This window comes from Vulpes vulpes, chromosome 9 (genome assembly GCF_048418805.1).
Source record: "Vulpes vulpes isolate BD-2025 chromosome 9, VulVul3, whole genome shotgun sequence".
NCBI classification, from domain to species: Eukaryota; Metazoa; Chordata; class Mammalia; order Carnivora; family Canidae; genus Vulpes; species Vulpes vulpes.
The window spans coordinates 102,388,975-102,415,019 of NC_132788.1; the positions used below are offsets into that span (position 1 = coordinate 102,388,975).

At 54.4% G+C, this 26,045-nt stretch overlaps 3 protein-coding genes across 5 annotated transcripts in view; 2 read left to right on the forward strand and 1 right to left on the reverse strand.

Moving 5' to 3' along the window:
- The first annotated feature begins 4,533 nt into the window (after positions 1-4,533).
- KLF1 (KLF transcription factor 1) lies at positions 4,534-8,106 on the forward strand. Its single transcript, XM_025983617.2, has 3 exons — positions 4,534-4,675; positions 5,433-6,279; positions 7,441-8,106. Exons 1-3 carry the CDS (start codon positions 4,589-4,591, stop codon positions 7,614-7,616), a joined length of 1,110 nt encoding a protein of 369 aa, XP_025839402.1. The 5' UTR covers positions 4,534-4,588; the 3' UTR covers positions 7,617-8,106.
- A 555-nt stretch (positions 8,107-8,661) lies between these two features.
- On the forward strand, positions 8,662-11,253 carry DNASE2 (deoxyribonuclease 2, lysosomal). Its single transcript, XM_025983621.2, is given in 7 exon segments — positions 8,662-9,055; positions 9,160-9,337; positions 9,442-9,523; positions 9,865-10,029; positions 10,121-10,318; positions 10,713-11,050; positions 11,052-11,253. Coding segments are annotated over 7 exon segments (1,101 nt in total). The 5' UTR covers positions 8,662-8,960; the 3' UTR covers positions 11,097-11,253.
- A 260-nt stretch (positions 11,254-11,513) lies between these two features.
- MAST1 (microtubule associated serine/threonine kinase 1) overlaps positions 11,514-26,045 on the reverse strand; it is a 30,088-nt gene continuing 15,556 nt past the window's right edge. For all 3 annotated transcript variants that reach the window (XM_025983619.2, XM_025983620.2, XM_025983618.2), the window contains 18 exons: positions 25,813-25,945; positions 25,666-25,733; positions 22,387-22,466; positions 22,089-22,297; positions 18,394-18,532; positions 18,148-18,280; positions 17,846-18,011; positions 17,644-17,745; positions 17,372-17,494; positions 16,763-16,872; positions 15,983-16,161; positions 15,642-15,889; positions 15,100-15,306; positions 14,750-14,979; positions 14,305-14,427; positions 14,050-14,186; positions 12,959-13,146; positions 11,514-12,855 (listed from right to left, as the gene is read on the reverse strand). In XM_025983619.2, the coding sequence (XP_025839404.2) occupies positions 11,597-12,855; positions 12,959-13,146; positions 14,050-14,186; positions 14,305-14,427; positions 14,750-14,979; positions 15,100-15,306; positions 15,642-15,889; positions 15,983-16,161; positions 16,763-16,872; positions 17,372-17,494; positions 17,644-17,745; positions 17,846-18,011; positions 18,148-18,280; positions 18,394-18,532; positions 22,089-22,297; positions 22,387-22,466; positions 25,666-25,733; positions 25,813-25,945 (3,834 nt within the window). In that variant the 3' untranslated portion in view covers positions 11,514-11,596. The remainder of the gene's footprint in view (positions 12,856-12,958; positions 13,147-14,049; positions 14,187-14,304; positions 14,428-14,749; positions 14,980-15,099; positions 15,307-15,641; positions 15,890-15,982; positions 16,162-16,762; positions 16,873-17,371; positions 17,495-17,643; positions 17,746-17,845; positions 18,012-18,147; positions 18,281-18,393; positions 18,533-22,088; positions 22,298-22,386; positions 22,467-25,665; positions 25,734-25,812; positions 25,946-26,045) is intronic.

A 26,045-nucleotide genomic window follows, 5' to 3' on the forward strand; every position in this document is an offset into this window, starting at 1 on the left:
CCACTCTTGATTGGTCCGTTGCAGGGGGCGTGTGCAGGGGAGGGGAATTCTGCAGTAAAATGAGGAAACTGAGGCACAAGAAAAATGAGTCCTGGAAGCCATGAGTCCTGACCTTGATGTCTCCCCTAATGGGTGCTGTGAGGGGCCGGGAGGTAGGGAGCAGGCGGGCTCCTGGGGGCGATCTCAGCCCCACCTCTGCCAGCATGTCCCAGGAAGCACGTGTAGCCACGGTGTGTGTGACTTGGAGTGATTTGCTTGGGCTGTGCTTCTTGCATCTATGTGTATGATTGTATCTGACTATGTATCTGTATGTGGGTGTGCCTATGACTTTGTGGGGCGGTTGACTGTGGGTGGTCGTGTGCCACTGCAACTGTGGCAGTGGCTGTGTGCCTGAATGTCTTTGTGGTTTCTTGTCTGTGTGGTTGTAAGCCTGTGTAATGGTATTCCGTGTGATCGTGTGTCTGTATGTATGATTCTGTGTTCTTTTTTGTTTCTTTTTTTTTTTTTTTAAGATTTATTAATTTAGGGGATCCCTGGGTGGTGCAGCGGTTTAGCGCCTGCCTTTGGCCCAGGGCGCGATCCTGGAGACCCGGGATCGAATCCCACATCGGGCTCCCGGTGCATGGAGCCTGCTTCTCCCTCTGCCTTTGTCTCTGCCTCTTTCTCTCTCTGTGACTATCATAAATAAATAAATAAATAAATTTTTTAAAAAAGATTTATTAATTTTTTCACGAGAGACACACAGAGAGAAGCAGAGAAATAGGCAGAGGGAGAAGCAGGCTCCCTGCAGGGAGCCTGATGTGGGACTCCATCCCAGGATCCTGGGATCACGACCTGAGCCAGAGGCAGAGGCTCAACCACTGAGCCACCAAGGTTCCCCTAATTCTGAGTTCTGATAGTTTTCTCCCTAGGTGTGCCTATTATTTTTGTGACAACTTGACCAATATTTGTGTGTATGTCTGTGAGGTTGTGTACCTACACGTGTCAGTGTGATTTGATCTATGTGAACCTGTGGTGACTGTGAGTGTGACATGAACATATGCCTGAGTGAGTGGCTAGGCTCACCTAGGTCACTTTGATGAGCGTTTGTGTGATGTGCATTTGAATCTGGGTGCACTGTGCCTGACCATCTCTGTATCTAAAAGGCCTATTTCTGCCATGACATGGCCTTTTTCCAGGTGGGGTAAGTAAGGCCCAGAAAGCAGAATGATCTCGCTCAAGGTTACAGTAGGCCAAGTGCAGAGCGGGGATCTGTATGAGGATCCAGGCCTCCTGGTTCCCAAGCCAGACCCTCCCTGCCCACCAGGAACACGTCTTCCCACATCAACATTCTGGCTAATTGTATGTGTATCATGCTCTACCTCACACCATCTCTGAATGAGTATGATGGGAGTAACAGTGGGATTGTGTCTAAACGTGATCACTGGCCTGCATACCCCCAAGTGCCTAAGGACTGGGTGTCTCTAGACCTTCCTACTTTCTGGGCCGTTCTTGCCCGTAATGTCCAAATAAAACAGTTCGAACCCTCCTCCTCACACATCAGGGAGCCCATCACCTCCCTGAAATGTCCCTGATTCTGCGTGGCTCTCATTCTTCTGGTCGCCTCCCTCCTCCTGCAGCCAGTGGGCTCTCCCCTCCCCTCTCCTCTTCCTTTCCCCAAAGCTCCCTACCCTGAAGCTGCTGTGGGTGTCAGAGGGTGATGTCCATTGGGAAACCCAAACTGAGGTTCAGGCCTTGCCTCCCTAGGAAGTCTATCATCCCTCCTGGCCACATGCTCTTAGAGGGCACATGTCCCAGCCGCATGCCCTGCCTCTGTCTAGACCTTTATCTTCGTGCCTCACATTTTAGAGCCACAAATGCCTGTTTAGTGCCTCATCCTAAACCAAGGAGATCTCTTCCCAAGAGAGACTCTGCTTTCCTCTCCAGGAACCCACTAACTCCAGCCGATTGTTTTATCGAGGCAAAATTCACATAACATAAATGAACCATTTTAAAGTGAACAATTCAGTGGCATTTAGCACATACACAAGGTTGTGCCACCACTTCTTCTATCTAGTTCCAGAACATTTCCATCACCCAAAAAGGAGACCTTGTGCCAATCAGCAGTCACTCCTCATTCTTCCTCCCACTGCTCCTGCAAACCACTAATCCTTTCGTCTGTGTGGATTTGCCTGGATATTAACTAGAATCATATGTATGATCTCTTATGATTGGCTTATTTCACATAGCATGTTTTTGAGGTTCACCCACGTGATTATGTATTTAAAGCTTCATTCCTTTTCCTGGCTGAATAATATTTCACTGTATGGATGGACCACATTTTGTTTATCCATTCATTTGTTCATGGACATTTGGATTGTTTCTACCTCTTGACTATTGTAACTAATGCTGCTGTGAACTCAGCATACAAGTATTTGTTTGAATACCTGTTTTCTTTTCTTTTTTAAAGAGAATTTATTTGTCTATTCATGAGAGAGAGAGAGAGAGAGAGAGGCAGAGGCTCCCTGCATGGAGCCTGCCGTGGGACTCGATCCTGGGTCTCCAGGATCACACCCGGGCTGAAGGTGGCACTAAACCACTAAGCCACCAGGGCTGCCCTGAATACCTGTTTTCAATTCTTTAGGGTATATACCTAGGAGTGGAGTTGCTGGGTCATATGGTAACTCTTGTCCAAATTTTTTATTGTTTAACTTTTTGAAGAATCATCAAACTTTTCCATAGTAGCTGCATTTTACATTCCCACCAGGAGCTTACAGGGTTCCAATTTCTCTACATATGGCCATCTTAGTGGGTGCATTGTGCTGGCTTTTATATTACTTGCTACCCCCTCCCTTTGTGGCACATGATAATATTTTGCCTTTTTTGTGTGTGATGCGTTTGTGAGGCACCAATTCTGATTGTGCATCTGTGGTGATGTGTCTGTCTGGGCAGCATTGTGTGCTTTTTCACTATTGGAGTGTTTGATTCCATGTTGGCAATGGTTGTCTGTCGTTAACTGGATGTGGGCCCGATGATTGGGCATTGGTAGCTGTGCAGTCATGACTAATTACAAACTGTGACAGTAACAGGTGGTGTGAATATGTAGGGTTGTAGGTTTTATGTGGTGCCGTGTATGGTTGAGTCTGATGTATATGTATAGCTGTGTGCATTACTACATCATTGTGCGTTTGTGAGTGGCTGTGTGCTGCTGTGTTTCATGCTTTTGTGTGTGGAGGCAACATCTGTGTTTCATGGGAGTTGTGTAACTGCATCTTCTATAGTTTAGTGACAACATATCCAAGTGTCTCTGTGTGTCTGTTCGGTTGTGGCTAAATCACGTCAATGTGATTGTGTGCGTTTATGTGACAGTGTGTGATGCTGTCAGTACCTGTCTGTGTGATTATGAATTCTATGTCTGAGAGATTGTGTGACTATGTCATTGTGTAACCAATGTAGTGGATAGCTGTGTCTTTGTGCCTGGAAGTTGTGTGTCTGTGCGTGGTCTATATTATATAGATACACAATTTCATGTGCAGGGACTATATGGTCTGTGTGACTCAGGGGCCAGGAATCCGTGTTACTATGTAACTGCCTATTGTGTGTGGATACGACTGTGAACTATGTATGTATGATATGTGTCCGCATCATCCACCCAGGCTCCCATGGTAAAACAATGGTCCCTGGTGTAGAACCTTGGATTCCTCCCCCATGGGGAACAGAAGTCAAACAGCAGCCAGGCCCAGAGCAGGGGTTGGGGAGGGTCTCCTGCACATCATCATGTACTTCCTGTGGCCTGATCCAACCATGCCATTTCACCCAGGAGAGGGGGTCACTTCCCCTGCCCCAGCCCCATCACACCAGAGCAACTGTGGTCACGGCAGCCTCCAGCTCCACACAAGCCTCACCCAGAGGGGCCGTGGCAGACAGCAGTGCCTGATTGGGAGGGGCTCCTCCCGGAGCTAAGCTCAGACCCTGAGAACTCACAACCCAGGCAATTTCAAACCAACCTAACATGAAGCCCCAGCCCCCAACCCTCCCACTTGTCGGGAACAGAGCTTTGGCTGTTCTGGGCCTCCACCTGATAGCAGCTTACAACATCTGGGGTGTCTGATAATGCTTGGCTTGGCAGGGACTTCATGCCAAGCCCCGCCATCAGCATGGTTGCTGCTGTTTATTGGGGAGGGGGAGAGCTACAGGGCCCCGGTCACAGGAAAGGGGGTATCAAAGCCCCTTCCCAGGACCCCCATTCTGTCTGTCGCCCTTTCTACAGAAAGGTAACTAAGAGTAGGCCCCAAGTTTCTCCTTCTGTGGGGACTCAGTACCTCACTTTACCCAACACCTGAACCCTCAACCTCTGAACCCCCAGCCCCTGAACATCTGACTTGGCTTTAGATACAGGGTCAGTCCTTAAAGCCCAGCCCCTAAACAGGCTGAGATGAGGTCTCTTCCCCAAAAATGGTGACCCCCCGCCTTGCCTGCCTCTTATCAGGGGCTGCAGCCAATCAGCTGAGGGCAGAGAGGAGCCCTCTGAGGGGCCATTGGTGTCTCAGAGCCCACGAGGCCACGGAGGGAGAGGAGGTCTGAGGCCCAGGGTGGGCACCAGCCAGCCATGGCCACAGCTGAGACCGCCTTGCCCTCCATCAGCACGCTGACCACCCTGGGCCCCTTCCCGGACACACAGGAAGACTTTCTCAAGGTGGGGCCAGGCGGGGTGTAGGTGGGCTGGCTGGGGTCCTGGGCTGTGGGTAGAGCTTAGGGGGGGGTCTAGTCCTCATCTTACTCTGCATCTTATCTAAGGCTGGGGGTCCTCAGGCCAGGCCAGGGGTCTGAACCTGGTCTAAGGACCTACTTCTGTCATATAAAACTGAGGCTTGGAGGGGCACCTGGCTGGCTCAGTGGGTAGGACATGCAACTCTTGATCTCAGGGTCGTGAGTTCAAGCCCCATTTGGGCCATAGAGCCTACTTTAAAAAAGAAAAGAAAAATTAAAAACCTGAGGTTTGAAGCTGAACCCTGCAGCAGTCTACAGTGAGACAACCCCGGTTACCAGGGGGAAACAGCAAATCCAGGAATCAATCTTGGGAATTAATTTTTGGGGGTGACAGGGAAGAAGAGGGAGAGTCTGGAGGGAAACTGAGGCAAGGCTGTGCCCCCCTCCCTCCCCTCCCCCAGCCTTCCATGCCTAGCTCTGCCACCCCTTCCCCCATGCCTGAGTGTGGCTCCAGATAATGTTAGTCTTATCTTGGGTCTCCAGCCAGACCCATCGACCTCTGGCCCTGGACTTGGGGGTGCTGGGGGGAGTGTGCATTGTAAGGCAAGGGGACAGACAAGCAAGCAGGACCCCTTTCCAGAGCCTCTGGCCAGCCTGCCCCCATCAGGGCATCCAGCACCCCCCAACTCTGGGCGGGGTACCTCGGTGTCCACCGAAGCCTCACGCCACCGCTCATTCCCCAGTGGTGGCGCTCTGAGGAGGTGCAGGACTTGGGTCCGGGTCCCCCTGATCCCACCGGGCTGCCCCTCCACGTGAGGCCAGAGTCGCAAGACGCGCCCAGGGAGGACGAAGACGACGAGAGGGACTCGGCCACCGCCTGGGATCTGGATCTCCTGCTCACCAACTTCCCGTGTCCCGAGCCGGGCGGCGCGCCCCAAACCTGCGCTTTGGCGCCAGGCGAGTGCTCCGGGGTGCAGTTCCCGCCGCCGCCGCTGCCGCCGCCGCCAGCGCCCGAGACTCCCTGCCCGTACGTGGGCGGCCCGGGGCTGGTGGCTGGGCTCTTAGGTCCCGAGGAGCACCCGGGCTGGGCGCGGCCGGCCCCTAGAGCCCCGGTCCCGGACGCCTTCGTGGGCTCAGCCCTGGGCCCAGCCCCCGAGCCCAAGCCATTGCCGCTGCAGCCCGTGTACCCGGGGCCAGGTGCGGGGTCCTCCGGCTGCTACTTCTCGCGGACCGGGCTTTCGGTGCCCACGGCGCCGGGCGCCCCCTACGGGCTGCTGCCCGGGTACCCACCGCTGTACCCGGTGCCGCAGTACCAAGGGCACTTCCAGCTCTTCCGCGGGCTCCCAGCGCCTGCACCCGGCCCCACATCACCCCCCTCTTTCCTGAGTTGTCTGGGACCCGGGACGGCGGGTTCGGGACTCCGGGGGACCGCAGGAGACCCAGGAGGGGTCGCGGACGCCGCACCGTCTAAACGCAGCCGGCGGTCGTGGGCGCGCAAGAGGCAGGCGGCACACACTTGCACGCACCCGGGCTGTGGGAAGAGCTACACCAAGAGCTCACACCTGAAGGCTCATCTGCGCACGCACACAGGTGAGGGCGCGAGGACCGGGCCGGGGAATGGGCCTCAGGAGCAAAAAAACCCGAGCAAGTGGGGGGCTAAGGCGGAGTTTTGGAGCCACGGGCGGGGCAGAGGATGCTCGAGCCGGCCTGGGACCTCGGCAGCAGGCAGCACTGAGGGAGGCGGGGCGGGGGTAGCCCGGAGACAACCTGGGGAATCTGAGGAGCGTCTCCGGGGAGCCGACGGGTGAGATCTGGGCAGGGCAAGGGCCAAAGAGCAGAAAGCCTGGCAAGTGACAAAGGAGGCGGGCCGCGGAGAGGGGACAGGCTTGGAATGCCAGAGGTGGAGCCGAAGACAGAGGGTTCGGGTCCTGGGCTTGCAGAGACGGAGTTCGGAGCCTGGAGGGTAAAGCGTTGAGTTGCTTGCCGGGGAGGCGGAGCCAGGCCGTAGGGGGCGTGGCAGCACTCAAGAGGGGAGGCGGGGCCAGAGCCAGTTTCTGGAACCCAGATAGGGCGGCGGTTCCAAGAGGATAGAGGGAATAGCTGGGAAAGGAGGGTGGGCCTAGGAGAAGTCGGGTCCCAAGGATCCTGTGGAATAGAGGCGAGGAGGAGGAGGAAGGGTCAGGCCTAAGTTTAGGAGTCCCCACGGAGGGTAGGGCCAGCACAGAGGGCAAGGGCCATGTGTACACTCCTGTGCAGAAGCGCAGGGGGAGAGGCCAGGAGTAGCCGGGACAGAGAACAATCACCGGGGACAGGGCCAAGGGGGGGTGGAGGCAGAATTGGGCAGCAGTTGGAGGGTCCTCTGGTACAAGGCAGGCGCTGGAACACAGGGAGCCAGAGTCAAAGGATGAAGGTGGGGATGGCTTTAGGACTCAGGGGCAGGGTAATAGGGCACAGAAAATGAGGCCAGTGGGGTAGGGGACAGGACTTGGGTCCAGGAACTGAGAACGGGTTTGGCGCCAAATGCAGGTACAGAAGAAGGGTTGGGATCGCAGAGGCCGGAGTGGGTGCAGAATCAGAGCCCTCCCCTGAGAGTGAGCGCCTCCCTACATTTTGAGCGCTAGGCGCCTCACTTGCCTCATCCTAGTACCGACCAAGGCTGAGTAAAGGAGTGTGGCCAGATGCAGAAGCAGCCCAGGGGAGGGGTGGGGCGGACAGTTGCTCACAGCTTGCTTGTCACCCCCCAACCCCCAGGGGAGAAGCCCTATGCCTGCACGTGGGACGGCTGTGGGTGGAGGTTCGCTCGCTCAGACGAACTGACCCGCCACTACAGGAAGCACACAGGACAGCGCCCCTTCCGCTGCCAGCTCTGCCCGCGCGCTTTTTCACGCTCCGATCACCTGGCCTTGCACATGAAGCGTCATCTTTGAGCACTGCCCCAACACTTGGACTCTTCCTGGGGATTGGGGATGGAGCAAAAGCAGATCACACAGGGTGGTGTTCCCTTGGATGGACCCTCTCCCGGATTCATGGTCCCATAGATCCACCCAAAGATCAAGGACTGGCCCATAGAGACACTTGAAGCTCCCACACGTCTTCAGCCACGGGGAGCTCCACAGAGACAACCAGTGGCCACACAGACACAGCGAGACAGACCTCCAAATAAACGGAGTCATTTGGACACTCAGACATTTTGGACAGAGGGACAGACTCTCAGAGAGCTGGACCCTCAGACCAGCTTACAAGAGGCTCTGGGCAGTGGGAGTGGTTGTGGGGTGAGGTTTCCCAGAGACCCTTGGCCTAGAAAGGGGTTTTCACACCGTGATTAATGAAGTTCTGCATAGTGGCTGGATCTGTTGTGAATGGTTATGGGTCCTGTACCAATGCCTCTCCCAGATAAAGGTTCAGCGTTGGCCTGATTTTGTGGGTTTTGGGTGCTGGAAGATGGGAGGAAGCTTTACCCTCGGGGGTAAGGTTGGGAGCCGTACACACCTTCACACCCTCATCTAAACTTCAGCTACTCCTCTTAGCACTGCAGGCTTTGATGCCCCTCTCCATCACACCTATAGCCCTTGTCTCCTGTCTTGAACCCCAGGTGCATTCACCGGAACCATTTCCCCCGGTGTCAGAGTCCTCACCCGGGGCCCTCAGAGCCCTAGCACCCTCCACCCTGACGTGATCCAAAATGCTCCCTTGATTAGCTCAGGAGGCCTCAGGAAAACATGCGGCATGAAAAGCAAAGAGCACAAGAGTTGAGCCTCAGGCTGTAAGGCAGGAAAGGAAAAAATCCAAATTCGCATTTGACCCACGAGCCCCAGGAGAGGAGCTCTGGCGGAAGAGTGGTTTGACCGTAGCCGAGCGAGCGGAGCTAGACGGAGGCGGGGCCTAGCGGAGGGATGTGAAATGTGATTGGCTGAGAAAGGAGTCGGAGGCGGGACAGGGAAAGCAACGTGACCACAGTGGGCGTGGTCAAGTGGGCGTGGCCAGGGCCGGCCCGGCCGGTGGGGTGTATCTGGGGTTGAGTCCGACGCAGGCGGGAGGCGTTTCCTGAGGGGAGAGACGGTCAGAAAGGAAGCCCCGCCCCTTGGGGGCGCCCCAAATTAACTTTCAAATCTCAACTTTCTAGTCTCGCGGGCGGACTCTGCATCCTCGTGAGGTCCCGGCTCGGGTTCCCATGCCCGTTTAGGGAAGTGAAAGTCGCCTAGGGACCGGCCCGGCCCAGCTCGTGACCTGGCGCCCCGGGGTCCCAACACGGATTCCTCGACCCAAGCGCCATGGCCACGCTGAGCCCGCTGCTCCTGGCCGCGCTGCTGTGGGTCCCTGTAAGGACCCTGACCTGCTACGGGGACTCGGGGCAGCCTGTGGACTGGTGAGTGCGCATGCGGCCACCATCCCCCGGGGTCGGCCTGGGGATGCTGCGCGACTGGGTGAAGCCTGGGGTTCCCTCTGTTCCCCTCCCTCCATTTCTTCCAGGTTCGTCGTCTACAAACTGCCAGCCCAGAGCGGGCCCGGGGATGCGGCGCAGAGAGGACTGCGATACAAGTACATGGATAAGGACTCAGGGGGCTGGCGGGACGGCGCGGGGTCCATCAACAGCTCGGCGGGGGCGGTCGGCCGCAGCCTGCTGCCGCTGTACCAGAACGCCAGCCAGGTGAAGGGGTGCCAGGGCTGAACCCGGGATGAGACTCTAGGGCCCAGCCCGGGGGGGCGGGGGGGGGGGAGGGATTTCAAGTTGCCCCGTCCATCTCCCCCCAGCTCGCCTTTCTGCTATACAATGACCAGCCACCTAAATCCAGTGGATCCCAGGACTTCGTCGCCAGCCGGGGGCACACAAAGGGTGAATTCTGGATTGGGGCTCCGGGCTCCTATGCATCTTTCCCAGCTAACCCCTGACCTTCCCCGGGGATGGAGTGCTGGGTAGTCTGTCGGACTCTGGACGTCTGCTTCCTCATTTTATATTAACATTGCTTTTCAAAACAAACGAAAACATTTTCTTCTTGACTGTGAGAATTGACAGCTGCAGAAACTGAGCTCAACAGTGGTTTTAACACTGCTCACGCCTCCTCCAGCCCCCCACCCCCACCTCCAGCCCCGGGGCAAAGGAAGGGTGTTCTTGGTGGCGTGTGTGCTTGTCGGAATGCTTTGATCAGCCCTCCTGATCCCTGTCTTCTGGTTCAGGCGTGCTGCTCCTGGACCAAGAAGGGGGCTTCTGGCTGGTCCACAGCGTTCCACAGTTCCCTGCACCCGCCTCCTCTGCTGCATACAGCTGGCCTTCTAACGCCCACACCTATGGGCAAACCCTGCTCTGTGTATCTTTTCCTCTTGCTCAGTTCTGGAAGATTGGTGAGTGTGGACAGGGAGGCAAAGTGAATCCCTGATTCCCTGGGGCCAGAATGTGGAATAGTCGCTGATTTTCTCCACCCTTGCCCTCTAGGCCGGCAGCTGACCTACACCTACCCCCTAGTGTATGACCACAAGCTAGATTCAGACTTCGCCCAGAAAGTCCCCTACCTGAAGGACGTGGTCAAGGGCCATCATGTTCTCCACAGCCCTTGGAACAGCAGTGTAACACTCACATCCAAGGCAGGGGACACCTTCCAGAGCTTTGCCAAATATGGAAAATTTGGAGATGGTGAGTCTGGAAATTGACGATTGCAAAGTTCTTTTTCTGCAGAGGGGATGTCTGGTGTGTCCATGGCTAAGGGCAGGTCAGGAATAGGGACTAGGACTTTTTTGAGAGCTACAGTCAAATGACAGGTAGACAACCAACAGACCTGGGTTCACATATTAGTTTCTGGCTCTATGATGTCTCAGTTTAACCCATCTGAGAAATGGGGATACTGATATCTACATTAAAGAATTGTTATGAATGAAGTGAGGCATATAAAGCATTTGGTAAGGGTTATTCATGTTGTCATTCCCTGTGTTTTTAGGAATTGACAACTGAGGAAACGGAACTCAGAAAGGGGGAAATGGCCCTAGCAATGACCCTGACCCTGCTCATGCCCTTTTTCCATCCTCCACAGACCTGTACTCTGGCTGGTTGGCAGAAGCCCTTGGCAGTAACCTGCAGGTCCAATTCTGGCAAAACTCTCATGGCATCCTACCCTCCAACTGCTCTAGGGTCCAGCATGTGCTGGATGTGACCCAGATAGCCTTCCCTGGGCCAGCTGGGCCAGCCTTCAGTGCCACAGAAGACCACTCCAAGTGGTGTGTAGCCCCAGAAGGGCCCTGGGCCTGTGTGGGTGACATGAATCGGAACCTTGGAGAGGAGCACCGGGGTGGGGGCACATTATGTGCCCAGCTGCCAGCTCTCTGGAAGGCCTTCCAGCCTCTGGTGAAGGCCTGGAAGCCCTGTGGGGAGAACAGAACTTCTCTCCAGGAAATCCAGCAGAGCATATAAGAGCTAAGGCTCAGACACCAGTTGGGACTTCAGCTTGAACCCCAGTTTAACGTCTGTGTGACCCTAATTATGTGCCTTAACCTATGACTCAGTCTACTCACCTGCAAAATGAGAATCATGACACCTGACTCAGGACTGTTGAGAAATAAAAGGAAATTGGTGGATGGGGCTGTTAACTTTTTTTCTTCAAGTGGACACTGGGACTCCAGACAACACTGCAGCCCTTCTCTCTCTGAAGCTCTGGGGACAACTGGTGTGTAAGCAAGACCCAAAGCGGGACCACAAGGAACGGTCCACCCAAGACCCACCTCCTCTCTCTATGGTAATCAGGCCTGGAGCTTCACCCTTCAAGACGCACACAGGCAAGGGGGCAGAAACAGGATGTCTTGCCCTGCCAGGGGAGGTGGGGTGAGCCCCAGAAAGCTCACACAGCACAGACACACTTTATTTATATGTGTACATATGTATACAGGTGGCTGTACAGAGCAGGGCCAGCGGCCCCCTTGGCTATGGGCCTGGAGGTGTGGGGCAGGGTGCACCTTTTTTGGTCAGGCCTGCTGGGGGTATAGCTTCAGCAGGGCACCGGGAGGTCGGCCCCACCTCAGCCTTGGTAGCTGGGACCAAGAGGGAAGTAGGTGGGGTTGGGGGCCCTGCAGTGCTGGGCGCATTCCTTGTGGGGGCTAGGGAGGGGGTCTGGGGTTCTGGAGAGAGTTTGGGGGAGGTGGGCTTGGAGCGAGGCCCGCTCAGCGTGGTCCGCTCCTCTACCACCTCCAGCACCCAGCACTCCCGACCCCGGGGGACCTCAGGTACAGGAGGCGCCAGAGATGTGGATTCCTGCAACCCTTTGGAGTCTGCACCAAGAGGCTGGGGGGTCCCGGCCTTGGCGCCGGGACGCACAGGCTCTACGACAATTGGCACCGGGGGTGTGCCTGCCTCACCCGAGCTGCTGCGCCTGCCGGTCTCATGTTCCTGCACTGGGCTCAGCGCAGCCTTTGCCACGGCCCTGGCCACCCCACCCGCTCCATCCTCTGTCTGCACGCTCTGGTGCCTTGTGCCGCTGGCGTCCCGCTCCAGGGTCCGGCCCCCGGGGGTCGTCACACGGGGTGGGGTGCAGCCATCGGCCCCACCCGGAGACTCCTTCTCTTTACTGGACACCGACGGCCTGGGGGAGCCCTCGGGCAGCAGCGGGTCGGCACCCAAGCTCAGGGGTGACTCTTGGCGGCCCAGGCGACGGACGGCAACCTGCCTAGGTGTGCCAGGACCCTCGACGGGAGGCGTCTCGCCGTCAGATTCGGCGAGGCTATGCAGCGCCAGCTCGCCGTGGAAGTCCTTGCGGAAATCCGGGTGGCCCACCTCGAGGCTGTGTTTGCGCAGTGCGCCCTTCTTGTCGGCGCCCAGCGAGGCTCCCAGCTTCTCTGCCGACTGCACGCGTTTGAGGAGCGGCGAGCGCGGGGGCTCGGCACTCTTGGGGCGCGGGCGCACCACGGGCGGTGACGAGTGCAGCTTCGCAGGGAAGCTCTGCGTCGTGTGTGAGCTGCCCACCGTGTGGCCTGGCAGCGGCGGTGGCGACGCCTGGGTCGGGGACGGCGTGTGTGCCAGTGGCGACAGGGGGATGTTGCCGGCCGACTTGCAGCGCGCAGAGCGGTACTGGCGGTGCAATTTCGGCGACAGGCCGTGCAGCGTGCTGGGCCGGATGTGGTGCGACGCCGACGACGCTGGCGAGTTGGGCGTGCTCGAGGCCGGCGAGCTGCTCTGGGAGGAGGCGCCTGCGGGTGAGCGAGAGGGGCTGTCGCGCGCTGCGGGCACAGCCAGGGCACAGCCCCGCCACCCTGCGCCGCTCGGCCCGCCGCGCGCAGGCGCAGAGCGTACCTAGGTAGGCGGAGTCGGGCGTGGAGCGGTAGCTGTGGGTAGGCGAGCGTGCAGGCAGCCCGTGCGTGGGCGAGCCCGGGAGGCTGTCGCTGGACGACAGCGACCGGTTCAGCGACGACAGCGAGCGGCTAGTGTGCAGCAGGTTTGACTGCTTTGTGATCTTGCGGAAGAGGGAGCTGCGCTTCTTGCTGGGGGACAAAGAGGGGGCCACCTACCCTTCACCAAGTTCCAGAACTCCTGGCTTCTCCCACTTTAGGGCCGCAGGTCGCCCCTGGGGGCCGCCCACCCCACCTGGCTCCTCCCTCTCCAGCTGCAACCCTCAGATCAAAACTGAAAGAATTCTCCTGAACTCTGGTCCCATCTGGCTCCTCCCACATCAGGCCCCCAATTCCCTTCAGGCCTCTCCCACCCCAAGCCAGAAAAACACCCACAGGCACCAACCCAACCACTTCTGGCCCCGCCCACCCCCCAGCCCCTCCCTCCCCAGCTGCAACCGGCCTAACCGAGCTGGAAGAAATTCACATGACTCAGTCTTGTCTGGCTCCTCTCACTCAAATCCCCCACTCGACGACTTATCCAGGCCAAACCGCCAAACCCTCTGAACAAAACACCACACACTCGTGGCCCCACCCATCTCTCCTAGCTCCTCCTACTTCTAAGGGAAGAAATGATTTCAATTGGCCCAGTCTTGTCTAGCGTGCTCATTTCACGTAGGAATCACTTCTCGTAGCCCTCCCAGACATCTAAATATATCCAACAGGTCAGAACCAGCTCTCCTGGACAGCACCCTCTTTAATTGACAAATGCTGGCCCTGGCCACCTCCCAAGACACCCCTACAAGGTTTTTCTCCCTGCCTAGAAACCTGGCACAGTTTCCTTTCCGGGCTTCGCCCGCTTTCCCAGCCCTTCTCTCCCTGTCCTCTTGTTTTTGCTCGATGGTCCGGCCGGCCACTCTTCCTGGGCACTACCCTTCTCAGGTCCTCACCACCTCCACCTTAGCCCCGCCCACTGCTCAAACAACAATACGAAAACGCAAATGTTCCCTCAGCCTGCTATTGATAGACCTGCCAGCTGCATTTGGCCCCACTCACCTCTCCTGACCCTCCTTGGCAGAGGGCCGCTTGTTCCTCCTGGCCATTTTGGCTTTGTAGCTGCTGCGCCGGGCGGGGCCAATGCGAATGGAGGTATTTTCAAAGGGCGTTGTAGTCACTGCTACCTTATTGCCACTCTAGGGGAAGATAGGGGAGAAATGCTCTGCTGAAGGCTGCTCCAGCTGTTTCAGTTCCCCAGAATCTCTCCAGCCCTCCCTGGCTCTCCCCGCAGGATGCTGCCTCCCTTGCACTCACCTTAAGGATCAGCTCCACGACCTCAGGATGCACCATGCCATGCACAGGCTCCCCGTTCACGTGGGTGATGAGGTCACCAGCACACAGCCCAGCCTCCTGAGCTGGGCCCCCCTCTTCCACGTGCTGGGGACAAGACACCCCACAGGGGTAGGGTCACAGGATTGGTAACAAAGAAAGCTCCTTGAGCTTATGTGCCAAATGCCTAGCTCCGCATGCACAGCAATCCTCATAGCGCCTTATGAAATAATGATCATTCTCCCCATTTTACAAAAGAAGAAACTGCGGCTCAGAAAGGGAAGTGAGCACACAGGTCACAGAGGACTCTTATCCAGGTCCTGGTTCTACAGTTTGAGCAGTCCCTCATCACTGGGGTGTGTGTGTGTGTGTTTCTTTCTCTCCACCCACCCCTCACCTTGGGACAGAGACTCCAAGCATGTGTACTCACCCAGACAATGTGATGGACACTGTAGACGTCCGAGTCACCCATGTAGACCCGAATGGCACGCAATGTGAAGCCATACTTCTTGCCAGAGCGTTGGATGGTAATGGGGGAGCGGAGCCCACTGACAGCCGGTGAGTAGTCCCGGCTGGGCGAGGAGTCCCGTGAGGATGGGTTAGAGGAGAGAGATCGTGGGGACATGGGGCTGGCCAGGGGTGAGCTTCCATGGGGGTCCACTGCAGACACAGAATCATGGTCAGAAATAGGCGCCAGAGACCCATCTCTCCCTGTATCTGCTCCTGATTCCCGCAGAGATGGAGACAGCCCCTCCCCTGCTATGTGGAACCCAGCATCACCTGCAGGAATCATGACGGACAAAGCAGTGGCGGAAGCCGACTTGATGACTTTGCCCCCTGTTCGAGAAGGTCTCTTCTCTACAGCAGGGTCTCCTGACAGCTGCTGGTGCCGCGCCCGGCGCAGAACCAGGTCATTGGTGGCCCTCGGGCCTGATGAGTCCCCGTCCTTCGAGGGTGGACAGAGGTCACCTGGGTGTGGGCGGTCAGCTGCAACAGAGAAAGTGGGTTAGGAGTCAGTCCAAGGTCACAGAATTCCTGCATGCTGTTCCCTCTACCTGGAATGCTCTTCCCACTTCTCTCTTGTGAGTTTCACGAAAGCAGGTAACATATCCATCTAGCACAGCCCCTGATACAGAGGCGTCCTCATATACATTTGTTGACTGAGCATGGAATATGGGGTGTTCCTCATGTTGATGAGAATCCCCAGGCTGGAGTGCGAAGAGTGGGTGAGAGCTTGCACAAACAGCACGAGGCTCACTGAAACAAATGCTCACTATCCGGCCACTGGGTAACTGGGGAAGGCGGCAGGAGAGGGCACTCACCGGCCTCAGCGTCCCCAGCGCTGGGGGTGCCATCCCCTTGAGCTGCCTCTTTGGAGCCCCGCGCTTCCAGGGACCCTGGGGGGTCAGAGCTGGGCCGGGGAGGCCGGCGCAACCGGGCCTCGTCCTCATCCTCTTGGGGGGCGCTGAAGCGGCTCGGTTCCAGCAGCGCGGAGAAACGGCGGCGCGCGCCCAGCGGGGGACTGGCCTCCCCCTCCAGGAAGCTGGCTTCGGAAGCCGAGAAACGCTTGCTGCACGAAGGGGTAGTGGTCAGAGACACGCCCTTTCGCGTCCCGCCCCCAAACCCAGTCCAGTCCCCCTCCCACCCCACCCCCCCCGCTCACATCTCCGGGGAGCCCCCTCTCCAGGTCTTCTCCCGCAGGGTCAGGCCGCCCAGGCCCTCCCGCTTGCCAGCCGCCTTCTCGTCTGGGCCCTTAGCGCTCGGCTCCCGCTTGCTGGCCCCCGCTGCCGCCACCGGGGTCTTGGGCTCGTGCTGCGACAGTTGCTCCATGCTGCTGTACACCTGAGCGGGCGGGCGGTGGGAGGCAAGCCCGGCCCAGTTCCCGCCTTCGCTCCCGAGCCAATCCGCTTCCCGCTGCTGGACCCGCCCACACTACGCTCCGCCCCCAAGGCCGGGCCCCGCCCGATTCTGAGAAGTACCCCGACCACCTACATTCTTCAACTCACGCCCCACTCCAGTGAGGCCCTGCCCTGCCCAGGCCCTCGAGAATAGGCTCCCCTTGCTTCACCCACTTACGTCTATTCTCGCCCAGACTAGGCTCTGAACCCCTTACGCGCTGTTCCTCAAAGCGAGATCTAGCCCAGCCTTCCGAGCTCGCCCCGGCCCCGCTGCTCTTTCGGGCCAGGACCAGCCCCGCCCCACCGCGGGCCTCCTCGGCACATCCGTCCAGGTTCCCGTCAGATGCAACTCCTTGCCACGGCCAGTCCCAAGACCCCCATGCTGCCTCCCCGGCAGGGCTTCTCACGCCCAGATCTCTTGCCCCCTCGGTAATTCCCCGGCTTGACATCTCCGGCCTGGGACCCGGCTCCCCTGTCTCCTCAGCCCCGCCTCCGCCCAGGCCCCGCCCCCGTCTCACCGCACCCCTGGCCCAGCCTTGGCCCACCTTGCTGAAGCGCGGGGAGCAAGAGGAGAACTGGCGGATTTCCACGGGCTCCTCTTCCGTCGTGTCATCCTCATCATAGGAGTTCACGTGATGATACCTGTCCGAGCGGGCTGAGGATTGGGGGGAGGGCCATAACCGCAGGCAAGGGTCCGCTCCTCAGATCACACCCCCACCGGACCCGCGTTCCAGCCCGGCTGCAGGCCCCCCGCCAGGCCCCTGGCCCATCCTCGGTCCGATTCCGCCCCTCCCCCAGGCTGGGTCGCAGCTGCACCCTCCGAGGCTCCCGGAGAAGCCTCCGCTCCAGATCCCACCTGTGGCAGTGGCAACCCCGACTCTGCCCCGGGCAGCCCCGCCCCACCGCGTGCTGGCGCTCGTTCTGGGTCCTAGCACCCTGCACCAGACCAGGCCCAGGCGCAGGCCCAACCTAAGGACTCACCCCAGTCCAGGCCGGGTCCCTACCCCAAACTGGTTTCTTCCCGGCTTCTCAGGCTGAGCCCCGCCTCTATGCCAGCCACGCCTCCGAGCAGTCACGCCCCCTCCAGGAGGTCCCCTAACCAGCTGGGGTCCCAGGGCCCCTCTCACCGGATCCCACCCCCTGGCCCTGCTCACTGTCGAAGTAGCTCGTGTCATCCTCAGACTCCAGGTGGGGGATGAACTCGGCCTTCTGCCTCAGCAGTCCTGTCCAGTCCAGGTCTCGGAAGAAACTGTGCTGCTTCACCTCAAAGGCACCACCTGGGGAGGGAGTGGGGGAGGGGCGAGGGGAGGGAATTCCAGAGACCGTCCAGTCCAGCAGAGAGAACCCCAGACCACTTGGGCTTGGAGTCCTACTCTCCAGCCATGACCCCCAGTTCCTTAGTTTCTCTGAAAGGCAGACCCCTTACCTGCCCCCAGCCGGACCAGGGGGTTGGTCTGCAGGAGGCTGGATATCAGGAGCTGGGCGTCTGTGGGCAGGGCCTCGTCCCCTTCTGGCCACAGGATGTCATCTGCAGAAAAGGCAGAGCTGGGGGTCGCTTTTGGAGTCCACAGGCCTTGGCCTGACCCATGTACCCATGCCACCTGCCTGCCCCCCACAGAGGCACGCACCACTGATGACCTGTCCAAAGAGTTCTTCGGGCGTGTCTCCAAAGAAGGGTACGCAGCCCACCAGGAACTCATAAAGAATGATGCCCATGGCCCACCAGTCCACCGGCTTGCCGTATCCCTGGCGCAGGATGACCTCGGGTGCGATGTACTCTGGGGTCCCACACACCTGGGGGCAGGCCGTCAGCCTGCGCCCTGGCCGCGGGAGGGGCCTCGAGGGAGAGCCGAGCCCCCCACCAGGCCCTGGGCCCCGCAGTTCTGTGGGGTCACTCCACCCACGGTGACCCCCATGCCCGCACACACACCTGTTTGTCCAGGAATTCCCGGGCGTCCTTCTCAATGTGGCCCTCGTACAGGTTGGTGGTGAGGCTCATAAGCCCCATCTTGGAGAGGCCAAAATCCGTGAGCTTGATGTGCCCCATAGAGGTGATGAGTAGGCTGCAATGGGGAGGGGGCGGGTCTCAGAAGTGATGCCTGTGTCCACTTCACTCCTGGCCCTTTCATGCCAGGGCTTCCCGAGGGGCAGGAAGGAAGTGATGGGAAAGGCTCACTTGTCAGGCTTGAGGTCCCGGTGCACGATGCCATAGTTGTGCAAGTACTCCAGTGCCAGCACGGTCTCAGCGAAGTACATGCGGGCCATCTCCACGGGCAGTGCCCCGATGTTCTTCAGCAGGGTGGCACAGTCCCCCCCTGTGGGGGAAGGAGTTGGCCCACGTGAAGACGGAGGCACCCTCAGCCTGGAGCTGAGCACTCAACACGCAGCAGGTCCTCACCTCACATTGTTCCCATTTTACAGCTAAGGAAAACTGAGGCTCAGAGAGGCGCCTCCCCTCCCCAGGTCACATGCAGAGTGCTCTCTACCAGGCTTCTCTCTTCCTCTTAGCCTCCAAAGTTAATCTGATCAGCCAATTTCATACATGAGGAGACTGAGGCTCAGAGAGAGGTTGAGTCAGGTGGTGAGGAGTTGATGGTGGAGGTGAGATCTGGTCAGAATAAAAGCCTGGAGGTGTGTGGGTGGCTCAGTAGGTTAAGTGTCTGCCTGTGGGTTAGGTCATGATCTCGGAGGTCCTGGGATTGCACCCCATGTCGTCAGGCTCCCTACTCAGTGGGGAGTCTGCTTCTCCCTCTTCCTCCACCCCTCCCCTGCCCCCATCAGGTTCTCTCTCAAATAAATACAATCTTTTAAAAAAAGAAGAGAATAAAAAGCCTGCCTGCTTATTGACTGAGTCTAGGAGCATGAGTCTTGATCTCCTGGAGTGTGAATCTTGAGGCCCTAGGGCCTTAAAATGTAGACTCCTGGCCCCTACTAAGTTTACTGTAAACAGCATTCCTATTTTAGTCTCCTAAGTCTATTCCTAACTTCTCTTACAAGGGCCAGATTTTCTTCCAGGTGCAGACTCTAGGTTAGCGTGTAACCCAAGTCGCTTCAGTGAACCAGCCCTCAGATTTTCCCTTCTATTGTCACAAATATTACTAAACTCATAGGATATAAACTGGGATCTCCTGGGTGGCAACTCTGCTATACCAGGGCCTGTCTAGAAGGAAGTCCACACATGCAAGAGCAGAGTCAAGAGATGAAGAGATTCCTGGTGACATGGTTTGAGCACCCAGATACAGCCATTCCTGAAAGTGACATGATTCTTTTTAAGTCAAGTCTTTCAATAAATAAATAAATAAATAAATAAATAAATAAATAAATAAAATCTTTCTCTTCTTTCTTTCTTTCTTTTTTTTCTTTTTTTCTTTTTTTTTCTTTTTCTTCCTGCCTGAGCCAGACTTAGCTCTGTGTCAGGAACTGACAAATCAGACTCCACAAGGGTGGGGCTCAGGAATCTGCATTTGGTCACAACCCTAGGGAATCCTGGCACACACTTATGATGAGAACCAAGCTGAATTCACTTCCAAATGAGACTTTAGGGCTGGGCCACACTCAGAAAGTATATGACTTAAAACTTGCACCATCACCTCCATATTGGTCTCCTTGCTTCTGCCCTCACTGCAGCAGCTAAATGGATATTCTCAAACATAAACCAGATCATATCAGCTCTGCTTAAAACCTTATAGATGATGTCTGTTGCACCTGGAGTGAAATCCAATGCCATTCAGGGTTCTGCAAGGCTCTGCATGCTCAACCCCATCACCTCTCCATCCTTATCTCCCCCTACTCTCCCTTTGGCTTGTTCACTTGGCTCCAGCTTTATTGGTCTCTTCATTGCTCCTCCAAATCCAGACACCTTCTCACTTAAGAGACTTTGTGCTTGGATTTCCTCTTCCTTATGGTCCCCGAAGCCATCCTTATATGTGAAATCGCCTGGTCTCCTCTGGCTTGTTTATTGTCTGGCTACACAGACCACAATGTAACCTCCACGAGGGAGAGGAGTGTCTGTCTGGGTCCCAACTGTGTCACCAGGGCCTAGCACAGTATGTGGCATGAGGAAAACCACAAGAGGACATTTGTTGAGTGAACAGGTGGTTGACTAAAGGCTTGGGGCAGCATAGTGTGACTCCATGAGACGATGCATCTCTTAATATCCACAGTATGTGTAACTGGAGCAATGGATAGAATTAGTATTTAGGTGATTATAAGCATGGATGAGTGGATAAACAGATGAAAAAAATACATTGGTAGCTGCATGGATAGATAGTAAATAGCTACATGGATAAACTGATGGATAAATTGTGGACAAATGGAAGGAGGTAGCCAGTGAGTCATGATCCCAGAGTCCTAAAATGGAGCCCCTGTTGGGCTCCCTGCTCAGTGGGGAGCCTGCTTCTCCCTCTCTTCTCTACCTGTACTATTGCAGTTGCTATCTCCGTCTCTGTCTCTCTCAAATAAATAAAATATTTTTTTAAAAAAAAATAAAGAGATAGCCAAATAGGATGAGAGGCTGCTAGAATAGTTGTAGATGGAGGAATAAAAATATGGATAGTAAATAGATGGATAGATGATGAGTTAATAAATAGATACATAGATACTGATGGATGGATAAGTGACGAGTAAGTGGGTAAATAAATGATGGGTAACTGCATGGCTAGATATATAAAAAGATGAAGATGAAAATAGATGTGCAAGGTAAACAACTAACCCTACTATAGGGACTTCAGTTAATAATTATGTATTCAGGGGATCCCTGGGTGGCTCAGTGGTTAGGGCCTGCCTTCAGCCCAGGGTGTGATGCTGGAGTCCCGGGATCAGGTCCCACGTCGAGCTCCCTGCATGGAGACTGCTTCTCCCTTTGCCTATGTCTCTGCCTCTCTCTCTTTGTCTCTCATGAATAAATAAATAAAATCTTAAAAAATAATAATAATCATGTATCCAGGGATACCTGGGTGGCTCAGCAGTTGAGTGTCTGCCTTCAGCCCAGGGTTTGATCCTGGAGTACTGGGATTGAGTCCCGGGTCAGGCTCCCGGCATGGAGCCTGCTTCTCCCTCTGCCTGTGTCTCTGCCTGTCTCTCTCTCTCTGTGTCTCTCATGAATAAATAAATAAAATCTTTAGAAAATAATAATAATCATGTATCCATATTGGTTCAATTATAACAAATGTGCCACATGAACACAACATGTAAAGAATAAACTGTGAGGAAAGGGGGTCTGTGGGAACTCAATGTGTCCAGTCAATTTTTCAGTAAATCTAAAATACTCTAAAAAATGAAGTCTATTAATGTTTTAAGATGGATAACAGATATGTAGATCGATAAAGAGATGGATAATTAAATTATTGGATGGATGGATAGATGGAAGGATGGATGATGGTTGGGTGGAGAGTGGGTGGATAGGTGAGTGGATGGGTAGATGGGTGGGTGGATGAATGGATAGGATGGGTGAGTGGATGGATGGATAGATGAGTGGATGGATGGATGGATGGATGGATGGATGGATGGATGGATGAATGGATAGATGAGTGGATGGATGGATGGATGGATGATGGATGGATGGATGGTTGGATGGATGGAAAGAGTGGATGAATGGAGAGATGGTACATGGATGGATGGATGGAAAAACCGATAGATTAGCAAATCAATAGATGGAGGGAAGATGTACCTACATTAAATGAAATGAAAATAGATAAACCAACAGATGGCTAGATTATAAACAAATGTGATAGATAATCAATGACTGGATTGTTAAATCAGCAGATAAATATACAGGTGGATAGGCAATATGGTGACTAGGGCTCAGGCCACTGAGCAACCATGACAGCATGCATCCCCCCATCTTCCCTGCAGTCCTGCAGGCAGCCACACCTTCCACGTATTCCATGACCATGCAGAGGTGGCGCCGGGTCTCAAAGGAGCAGAACATGCCAACCACAAAGGGGTTCTCAGCAAAAGTGAGTATATCACGCTCCACAAAGGCCTGCTGGATCTGGTTCCGCAATATCAGGTTCTGTTTGTTGATCTTCTTCATTGCAAAGCGCTGTCTTGTATCGCGGTGCCGCACAAGGTAGACAGCACTGCAGGGGGAGAGAGCGAGGACCGGCCATCACCTCCGAGACACCCGGCCTCCGCCACCCTCCCCCCGCCAGAGCCCCGGGTGGCTCACCCGTAGGCACCATTGCTTATGAGCTTGATGGTCTCAAAGTCATTCTCTCCAGGTGGTTTTTTAGCCTTGGTGCTGCGGCCCTATAGGGAAAAATGGAGACCACCACCACCATCATCATAAGATTGCAACTCTTCTTATTCCATTTACATAGGAGGAATCAGAAGGACAGGGAGGGGGGGTGGATGGAACCTTCATCCGAGTGCCACAGTGAGGGAGTACCAAAGTCAGGACTTGAACCCATACTGTCTGACTCGGAAGCCATACTCCTAACTTTTTTCCATTAGGAAAGAAGCCTACAAAATAATCACCTTAATGTATAAAGAACTTCCAGAAATCAATAACAAAATGCCTAACAAACGAAGAAAAGATATAGGCAAGATATTTGGATTACAATTAGAGCTCTTAACCATATGAAAAGATGCTGAAACTTATATATGGTGGCAGAAGGCCAATTAAAACTACCTCAAGATACAATTTTTCACCTAGCAAATTGGCAAAAAAATCCAAAAGGGTAAACCTGTGGAGGAACAGGTACTTCTATACCCCGCTATTGGTACAATCCTCATGGAAGGTACTTTGGCATATAAAATAATTACAAATGCATGTTCCCTTTGATCCAGTAATTGCATTTATTAATTGATGCTATAGATATGCATGTGAAAAATGATGCATGCATATCTTGCTTATTGCAAGATTGGAAACAATCCATATGTTCATCTATAGGAACTTGGTTTAATAAACACATGAGCAGCATCTGTATGAAGGGATATCGTGTCACTGTTAAAAAGAATGAGGCATTTCTCAGTACATTGATTCAAAAGGGACTTCAAAATATTTTATTAAGGAGGGGGGAGCAAGGAACAATATGTACTGTATGTTTTTGTGGCAAAATGGAGCTATCTAATCCTATCTGGGGAGGTGCTCAGTAGCACATAGACTAATAATATTTGGGGGGATATAGGCCAGCGGGGGACAAAGTGGGGATAGGATATTTCACTGTATATCTTTTTTGAAAATTATGTTTCTTTTTCTTTAGGATGAAGAGATTCATTCCATAAATATCTCACAAAAATGTGTGATATACTAAATTTGTATGCTCCTCTGAATGTAGCCTAAAAACATCTGGCACAAAAAATGATAGAACTACAGGAAGAAACTGCTCAAAACAAGGATTTTACACACATTTCTCGGAAACTATCAGATTAATCAGGCAAAAAAAAATAGAAAAAAGAATAGGGAGATGGAAGATTTGAATCACTCAATTAACAAGTTTGATTGAATGGCATACGTAGAATCCTATAAATAACAAAGATAAATACCTTTTTTAGAGTTTTTAGAGTTTTGAGTGATGTCATTCCATTACCTATTCAAAAAATTAAACAAATGGCATGGGTAGTGAGATTCTTTAAAAAATATATATATATATACAGAGAGAGAGAGAGAGAGGAAAGATGTGTGTGTATAGGTGTGAGAATTCATAGATACAATTTGAAACAAAGGTTACAAATTCAAATGCCTTCAGGGGCCAGGCAGGCCAGGTGGGGGCATGGATGACTGGGAGGCAGGTACCCCTTATCATAGAGCAGCCCCCACTTACTGCCAGCTGGTTCTATGATGGTGTTAACAGAACCTCTGGTTTTTCAAGAGAAAGCTCAAACCCAGATTTTGAGTCAAAATCTTCTCTGTAATCTTCTCTGTTCTATATTTTGCTTCAAATTTAAAAAAAAAAAAACACGTGAGTGGCCAGTACTAGACATGGGGAACATCTGTCAAAGTGTGGCTGGCCTAAGAGGTGGGTTACGGCAATTTTCACTGTGCTGAGCTATTAACACAGAGAGACATCCAACCTACTCAAAACCCATGCAGGGCTCCCCATAATTACCATACGACCAGCAATTTTGCTCCTGAGTATATACTCAAAAGAACTGGAACAGCTCTCCAGACACTTGTACACAAATGTTCAAAGCAGCACTATTCATACAATGGCCAAAAGGTAAAAACACCCCAAATGTCTATCAATGGACAACGTACGAATATGGTGGATGCCTACAGTGGAATATTATTATTCAGCCATAAAAAGGAATAAAGTACTGATTTGTGTTACAACATGGATGTACCTTTTTTTTTTTTAACATGGATGAACCTTGAAAATGTTATGCCAGACACAAAAGGCCACAGAGTGAAAGTGAATTTATATAAAATACCCAGAAATGTATATAAAATATACATTTACGTGAAATATGAAATTTATATGAAATAACCAGAATAGACAGATCTATAGAGTCAGAATGCAGATTAGTGGTTGCCAGGGGCTGGGGAGGGGAGGGTGAGTGAGGAGTACCTGCCTAATGGGTACATGTTTTTTTGGGGGGGGTAATGAAAATGTTCCAGAACTAGATAGAAGTGATAGCCGCCCAACATTGTGAATGTATTAAAACCCAGTGAGTTTTTAAATTTTAAAATGGTTAAAATGGGGACGCCTGCGTGGCTCAGTGGTTGAGCATCTGCCCTCTGCTCAGGGCGTGATCCTGGGTCTGGGGATCGAGTCCCACATCGGGCTCCCTGCAAGGAGCCTACTTCTCCCTCTGCCTGTGTCTCTGCCTCTCTCTGTGTGTCTCTCATGAATAAATAAAATCTTAAGCAACAACAACAAAAAATGTCTAAGTGGGCTTAGTTAAGTAGCTGACTCTTGGTTTCCGCTCAGGTCATGATTTCAGGGTGGTAAGATCAAGCCCCCTGTCCAGCTCCCCACTCAGCTCCAAGTCGGCTAGTTCCCCTCCCTCTGCTCCTACCCCCACCTCTCGCTCTCTTGAATAAATAAATTTAAAAGTCTTTTTAAAAAATTTTAACGAGGGCAGCCAGGGTGGCTCAGCGGTTTAGCGCCGCCTTCAGTCCAGGGCGTGATCCTGGCGACCCGGAATCAAGTCCCATGTAGGGCTCCCTGCATGGAGCCTGCTTCTCCCTCTGCCTGTGTCTCTGCCTCTCTCTCCCTCTCTCCCCCCCTCTCTCTCTCTCTCTCTCTCTGTCTCTCTCATGAATAAATAAATAAAATCTTAAAAAAAAATTTTAACGGTATGTTTTCTGTACCATGTGTGCATGGGTGTGTCTTATGCGTATTTCACCATGAAAAAAAAAAAGCCGATGGAGGAACAGCTGTTATTATCGACCCATTTCACAGATGGGGAAACTGAGGCTTGGAGCAGGGACCAAGAGATCCACCCAAACTGAGGGCAGAGAGCCCTCAGGAGGTGAGCCCTCGGACGGACCCGGGGGCCTTACCTCGGAGAGGTCGTCCTGCTCGGGAGTGTTGGAGCCCCCGCTGTCCTGCTCTTCCAGGTGCACCACGTCTAGGAAGGGACGGAGAGTGAGCAGAGGCTGGGGACCCGGCGGGTGCAGCCACAGCCCCCGGCGCCCACCGGCCAGCACCTGGGAAGGGGTCCCGGGTGAGGCCCAGCTGGCGGATGATGTAGCGCGGGATGTCGGTCTTGACAAGGTGACCTTCCTTGGCGTGGCCCTCCGCCGCCTCCAGCAAGTGGTAAAACTCCTCGGGGTTGAATTCCTGAGGCAGGGCAGGGGCGGGCTGGCAGCGGGCTCCAACACCCCCCCACCCCCCCAGCACCCCCCCGACAAACACCCCCTCCCCGCCCAGGCCCGGCCCC